At 34.7% G+C, this 7,467-nt stretch overlaps 2 protein-coding genes across 2 annotated transcripts; one reads left to right on the forward strand and one right to left on the reverse strand.

Moving 5' to 3' along the window:
* Positions 1 to 443: 443 nt before the first annotated feature.
* Positions 444 to 1,839, reverse strand: LOC111497500 (E3 ubiquitin-protein ligase RNF185). The gene is made up of 2 exons (XM_023148314.1): positions 1,697 to 1,839; positions 444 to 1,397 (listed from the first exon to the last, which is right to left on the reverse strand). Exon 2 carries the CDS (start codon positions 1,367 to 1,369, stop codon positions 695 to 697), a length of 675 nt encoding a protein of 224 aa, XP_023004082.1. The 5' UTR covers positions 1,370 to 1,397; positions 1,697 to 1,839; the 3' UTR covers positions 444 to 694.
* Positions 1,840 to 3,806: 1,967 nt separating this feature from the next.
* On the forward strand, positions 3,807 to 5,072 carry LOC111497497 (elongation of fatty acids protein 3-like). The gene has a single exon (XM_023148309.1). The coding sequence runs from the start codon at positions 3,968 to 3,970 to the stop codon at positions 4,874 to 4,876; it is 909 nt and encodes a 302-aa protein (XP_023004077.1). The 5' UTR covers positions 3,807 to 3,967; the 3' UTR covers positions 4,877 to 5,072.
* The last annotated feature ends 2,395 nt before the right edge of the window (positions 5,073 to 7,467 follow it).

The following is a 7,467-nucleotide window of genomic DNA, read 5'->3' on the forward strand; positions in this document are numbered from 1 at the left end:
GATAATTTGTGAGATCTCACGTTGGTTGAGGAAGGGAACGAAGCATTCCTTCTTTATAAGGGTGGAAAAACTTCTTCCTAGTACACACATTTTAAAACCTTGAGGGAAAACCCACAAGAAAAAGAAGAAAAAGTCCAAAAAGAACAATGTTTGCTAGCGGGAGGGTAGGCTTTGACACAGTTACCACTCTGAACTTTCATGGCAACAAACCATCAATAAGCACATCCTTCCAACCAGAATCCAGTTAAAGGAACAGCCATGCCTATTAATGTTACCAGGTAGCCAAAAGAACTTGAAGTAAAGAAGTTTCAATAGTTTTTGTGAGCAAAATTTCCCAAACCCCAAAAAAAAAAATGAAAAAAAGAACTATCTTTGATGTTCAGATGCATTACACAATCATATGAAGATAGAAAATTTGACGGGGAAGATCAGTAATCACTGGATCAATAAATTACAGCTGAACTTTATTACTGTTGAGGTAAGGAAATTTCCTGTGGCAAGGGATGAATATGGGCTGGTTCGTGGGAAGGAAGAAACATCCAGAAGTCATTTGGGATATCAATAACAAGAACAAACGGGAACCTCACAGGAAGTAAGATCAAGCATGCACATATGTATATTAGCAAATCTACTTCATAAGCACTAAATGAAATCTCTACACTTGTGCTATTTCAACCAAAATGAAAGATCCGTTCTACCACCAAAGCAAGGCAAGAATCACAAAGACACCAACGAGTAAAAGGAGGTTTTTGAGTACATTATCAGCATGCTGACCTTGACTCGTCGGTTGCTGAAAATGGTGGCCATGACCCCCATGGAATGTGTTGAATGCATAGGGGGGGTAACCAGAAGTAGTCCCATAAACTGTAGCATCAGGAAATCCATGAAACTGGATATTGAATAAAGATGGGATCAGACCACCAAAAGCAGTCGCCAAGGTGAAGTTGCCAATCCTTGCTGTTGACATTGGCATAAAGCCACCAGTGAATCCAAACCCATAGTTTGCAAAGTCATTAGCAACAGGGGGAGGTGCTGTTTGAGGCCTTTGACCAGCAGGGCGACTCGGAACATCCATACCAGAATATCTCTTCAATCTCGGGTCAGATGGTACCTTTCCCCTACCATAAAGAGGAATCAATTTCTCCCGCTGAATAAGAGCCTTACAAACAGGACATTCTTGACATTGTGAGTGATAATGCAGCCATCTATACAGACAAGGCCAGCAAAAGAGATGGCCACAGAGAGTGATAATTGGATCTTGAGCTAACTCGAAACAAATATTGCATTCGAAATCGCCAATATCATTGTTACTGGACGAAGAGGGGTTTTGATTTGGCACGCTTGTTGATTCTCCAAACTCGCTCGCCATTCTAATTTACCGCCCTAAATATAAGCAGCTATAACCACCATTGATTCCAAACGAAACCAAATCAGAATAAGATTCAACAACTTCATACCGTAGCATCAAGATCAAAATCATCAAAACTAACAAACAAATCAGGTGAGGATGATCCAAACCAAGCAAAGAACAGACGAAAAGAAACCCTCAATTCTCAAATCCCAACCCAACACGGATGCTAAAGGGAAAAAACAAAAAAAAAAAAAAAAAACAAGAAACGCAGAGATTAAAGAAGAGAAACAGCTAAAATTCAACGCAAATAGATGAAAATGAAGAGAAAAAGAGTGTCCGATCGACCTTGAGAGAATCGAACTCAGAAATTGTGGAAAGAAGAAGCGTAGCAGAGCAACGTGGAAGAAGAACAAAATCGATGTTGGTGTTGCCGATCGACAGAATCTTCTGAAATCAGGAGCTCTACCGACTTGCACATTAAAGAAAGGTGTAGAGGAGCCTTATTTTTGTGGGTTTTTTTTTTTTTTTTTTTTTTTTTTTATAATTATTATTTAATTCATTACGACGAAACGCTGCGTTTGAGATCCCCCAATCCGACGGCTCCTATTTATTTCATCTTTTAGGATCCCTAAAGAATATAAATTTAAAAAACAATAAATTAATTTATAAAACTCAAATGAATTAAAGAAAGGATAGTGGACATTAAAATTGTGGCAACCCTATATGCACATAGGAAATATAAAAATAGGATGAAAGACCGCTTAGGAACATTGAATTTAATATAATTGGACACGTTTCAACCAATCTTAATTGCATTTAATTGATTGGATGGATAAACATGCAAATCAAATACTCCTAATCTTTTATATTATTTTTAAACATTCAAAAATTTTGTTTTTTTCTTTCATTATAATATGATTCTAACTTAGTCCCAGTCTCCAACTCAGTTTATTAGTTTATTTCTCACTACAACGAGAGTTATCACGAATATATGATCAACTAAAATATCTTAAACGAATCGAAGGTCATTTGTTATACCAACCGTATGCACATTTCTTTTCTATAACTCTGACAAAAACAGGCTGAAAGGATCCTGTTGTGATCATGGTAGTGGCAGGTAGGAGTGTACATGTCTGGGTTGGGTGAGAGATTTTTTAAAAAAATTATTTATCCACAATTTATGATTAGGATACTTTTTTTTTACTCAATCCAAAATTTTTCACAACCCAACTTGAATTAGGTGCAGTTATTGAAAAAAATTATTTATCCACAATTTATAATGATTAGGATACAAGTGATTAATTAAAAGTTCACGATAATAAATATGTTAGGATGTAGAATTAAATTTCTCAATTTTATAAACTAATTTTTATTTAAAAGTACAGCGTTTTAAATTAACACAAAGTACCACTTTGGCAAACACATCATTAATATAAACTTTTTAGTATATTTTATATATTTTTATTTGGCTCCGGTTAACTCAAGAGCTTTGTCCTATGAATCCGAAACCGAACCGAATCAGTTCGGGTTCAGAAAAATGAACTAAAACCAACCCGAAAAGCTAATTCAATCCAACTCAACCCTTATAGTTCGGGTTGAGTTGATCCGAGTTGTCGGGTTGAATATACATCCTAGTGGCAGGAAAATGGGAATCAGTAGGTGTCAATTTTGGATTCTAATTCTTAAATAAGGGAGTCAGCAATAAATTTGTGTTATTAATGCTCTGTTCATTCAACTTGAAATAGCCTTAAAAGTCAGCGTGCTACAAACTCTATTAAAAATTACCAATAAACATATACCAAAAATAAAATGGAAAATTAAAAATTATGTAGTAGGGAATGTTAGAGATGAATTAATTTTGTTTAAAATTATAAAATAATAATAATAATAAACAAACTCATAAAAAGTGAGATGGCTGAACCTATAATTAACTATCAATTATTAATTAATTATGTTTTGCTTTGAAATATTTTAATTTAATACTTATAAAGTTTATTCATGCCTAACAAACTCATAAGAGGTAGATGGTTAACCTATAATCTAATAATAAATGGTTAATTTTGTTATTTAATACACATAGTTTAGTCATACCTAAAAAATTGTTCCATTTTTATTGGGTTAAATGCATGACCTAATTTATATATTATTTGAGAATCAAATATTATTTTCTATCGTTTTAAACACATTATTTGAAAGAATAAAACCAAATTATTGCATAAAAATAAAAATGATAAATTCTCACGAGTTTCACGTGTGAAATTCTCCGCTCTAAAATTCCACGTCCACGTCGTGTCTAATTTGGTAATATTATAATTAAATCTATGGGCGTAAAGGGAATAAAAGGGGAGATGAGGCAGCACGTGTGAGAGAGGTTTACACGTGTGGAAGGTTAAAAGCAAAAATAAGAAAAAGGGAAAAAAAATTAAGCCATTTGCATTTAGACCCACACGTTTCCGCTAAAAAATGGCCCAAAATTTCTACATCTCTCGAACAGACTCCCTTTCCCCTTTTTCCCTAAAAGTTCTCTCCGATTTCGCCATTTCCATGGCTTCCCCATGATTTTCACGTAAATCCCACGCTCCGCCGTCTGATCGTTCCCTCTCAACGTCGACGGCGATGCAGGCCGGAATCATGCCGATCACCGATTTAACCTACTGGCTCTCCGAGCACCCCTCGATCGTCGGATTCCGGTGGAGCCATACCCATTCATGGGGTTCCACTTGGTCCTTCCTCTTCTCCTCTATCGTCTTTTACCTCGCCTTCTCCATCGCCATCCATCTCTTTCTCAGCCTCCTCCTCCGTCCCGGCCGCCCCGTACCTCTCGGCCCCATTCCGGCCATTCATTGTCTCTCCATGGCCCTCATCTCCACTCTAATCTCCGCAGGTATCCTCCTCTCCTCCGCTGCTGAGATCCGCGACACCCGGTGGTTCTGGCGGCGCTCCAAAACTCCCCTCCAATGGCTCCTCTGTTTCCCTTTAGGCACTCGCCCTTCCGGCCGCGTTTTCTTCTGGTCCTACATCTACTATTTGTCTCGATTCTTCCACATGTTCCGCACCATTTTCACCATTCTTCGCCGTCGCCAGCTCTCCTTCTTCCAGCTCTTCAACCACTCGATTTCAACGTTTATGTCGTTCCTCTGGCTTGAATTTTCACAGTCTTTTCAGGTTCTGGCGATTCTCTCGACTTCGCTCCTATACGCAGTGGTTTACGGGTACAGATTTTGGACGGCGATCGGATTGCGAAGGGCGTGTTTCCCTTTTGTTATGAACTGTCAAATTGCGTTGTTGGGTTGCAATCTGGCGTGCCATGTGGGTGTGTTGATGCTGCATTTTATGAAAGGTGGGTGCAATGGAATCCGAGCTTGGGGTTTCAATTCGGTGCTGAATGGAGCCATTTTGCTGCTTTTCTTGAATTTCTATCTCAAAATTCATGTGGGGAAGACGAAGAGTTGTGTGAAGATCATGAAACAGCAGCCCTGTTCTGGGAATTTGGAGGTTGAGCATTTGAAAGAGAAGAATCAATGAAGGAATTTTAGGAAGAAAATCATGAATCTGCTTTTGTAAAGAGGTAAATATATGAATGTATATTATATACAAATTCACATATATGTTTAACGGTAGAAATTTATGGCTGGGGAAAAATGTGTAATGTTTAGGAGACACCTCAGTAGTAGGCCTTCAAATTTTAATGATGATCAATAAATTTATTCCAATTTTCTCCTCTCTCCGAGTCCAGCATCAGCCTCGGCCTCGTTGGTCGTGAGCTCGATATAGGATCTCACACCTCACCACTCAGCTGACTTTCAGGGTCAATGTCTTTGTACAGTCTTGAGTGTCTAGCTATGATACTATTGATAGCTCTTTGTACAGTCTTGAGTGTCTAGCTATGATACTATTGATAGCGGCTATTACTACTGTAGTTTTGACCGGACAATTTTAAGACACCACTACTGTAGTTTTGACCGGACAATTTTAAGACACATATTCTAAGAATATTTCGCCAATTGACGCGTGTGAGTTAAAGTTGAAATGAGATTTAAATCAAATTAATGAATATTAATTATATTTTAATGTGTTTATTTAGTTTATTTGTCACATTTTGTCCATATTTGAGAGGTATTTTTAAAATTAGTTGTATTCTTTTATTATTATTAAACATCATAGTCAAATATTGTCATTTTTTTCAACTTTAATTTGTAGCTTTCCTAATATTAAATTCCACACTACCATTAATTATTCATTAATATCAGTGTTGTGTTTATTCATAATTTTATATTGAGACATATTATCAGTATATATATATTTTTATCAAACATCACTCTCCCACCCAATAGAGATTTCTCCTTAAATTTAAAATATTGTTAATAATAATAATTATTATTATTTACATGGAAGAAATTTATACATAACTTGCACGAAAAAAAAAAAAAAAACTTAGCCCTTAAGTTATCAACTCAAAGCAAACCTAATAACCTAATTTAATTGCGTAATAGTGTGTACTCTCCGTTGGCCTTAACACCCGTATGAAGCTTGGCTTGCTTTAGCAGCCACGTGATAATTCAATGTTTGTAGTAACTGAGAGTTGGGAGAAGCAGAAAGAAACGAACACCAATAAATTAAAAATCGAGTCGTCACTCTTATGCTATATTTATCATACCGTAACTACACGGAATGAAATAATTCAACTGGCTTGTAACGAGATAAATTCTCATGTGTTACTGTTTGGAGATTAAAAAAGTAATGGTAATTACATCCTAACTGTTGTGTGAAAAATAAATGGAAAATAAATTATTTTACATTTTTTCGATTTGTGGGTCATGTTTCTTCTAAAGCCCATACTTGTCTTGGCCCATCAGACTACNAAATGTTATATTATCTCATTCTTAGAAAAAAAAAAAAACAAAAAAGACAATTGGTTTATAATTATTTGATTATTACAAATTTTTAAAAACTAATCTATTAGTTTTCAAAATATTTTTTTGAATTTTAAAAATATTAATAAAAAAATACATTTAAAAATAGTTCAAATGCACATGTAGACTTAAAAGCTGCAAAAACCACGAGGAGTTAAGCGTGATAAATGTTTATCATAAATGTGTATCATGAAACATTTGAAAGCATAACTACTAATAGGCTTTGGACATTGATATTGACATGGATATTAGTTCAGTCAATCGCTTAGCAGCCCTGATTGAATTTTGTTTTTCATGCTTTTATAACCTTTTTTCTCATTTTCATTTCTACCTATGTTTTTACGCCATTAATATTGATATAGATAAGATCGAAACAAAATTTAGAAAATGCAACATCGAGTCGACTCGTTTAAAATTCAAGTTACGTGCAATCTTCTACAATTGTATGACCTACTTTTTTCCTAAAGATTTCCTCGATTTTATCGTTTCAATGCTATTGCCATTACCATTCACGTACCCATCCTAAATGAGGTTCGAGAGAGAGTTAGAAGAGATTTCTCCCCATTAACTATACGTGATTGTGGACGAAAATTATATTGGTGGGCAGGTCCAAAATCTTGCTTATATATATATATATATATTTATTTATTTAATAAATGTTTAATTAAAATAAGGAAAATTGCTATGGCCATTAATTGTCTGACCAAAAAGGGACATATTGAAGTTATTTACAAAAATGAGTTATTTCATTTATTTGTTATTATTTTGTATTTATTGATTAAAATTAAAAAAAGAAAAAGTGAGGAAAATTGGCTAAGAAGGCAATGGGGGGTATTTTGGGGTTAATGAAAAATGGCAGATGGAGCCATCTCCAAAAGGTTCCAAAATGAGATGGCAGATGGCAATTTTGGTATAATGTTTATAAAATCCAAAATCTTACGTTTTGGCATCTCTTTCTTGGGCACCGTAAAGGATGCTCTTCTTCATTTTAATTCTTTTTTCCTTTTTTATCCTTTTCTTAATTTATAATTACGTCTCTTTTTTTTTTCTTTTTTTCTTTTTTTATATCTTGCTATCCTTTATAATTAATATCAATTCTCTGGGAACATATATAATTAAATAATTTTGTTTTTAATCTTCTAAAAAATAATTTTAGAATAAAAGAATACATATAAATTATTCCCCCCCCCCCAAAAAAAAAAA

Source organism: Cucurbita maxima, unplaced genomic scaffold (assembly GCF_002738345.1).
Source record: "Cucurbita maxima cultivar Rimu unplaced genomic scaffold, Cmax_1.0 Cma_Scf00023, whole genome shotgun sequence".
Lineage (NCBI taxonomy): Eukaryota > Viridiplantae > Streptophyta > Magnoliopsida > Cucurbitales > Cucurbitaceae > Cucurbita > Cucurbita maxima.

Excerpts from the sequence above, each read along its gene's own strand:
- LOC111497500 (XM_023148314.1), bottom strand. The coding sequence starts at position 1,369 with ATGGCGAGCGAGTTTGGAGAATCAACAAGCGTGCCAAATCAAAACCCC.
- LOC111497497 (XM_023148309.1), top strand. The coding sequence starts at position 3,968 with ATGCAGGCCGGAATCATGCCGATCACCGATTTAACCTACTGGCTCTCC.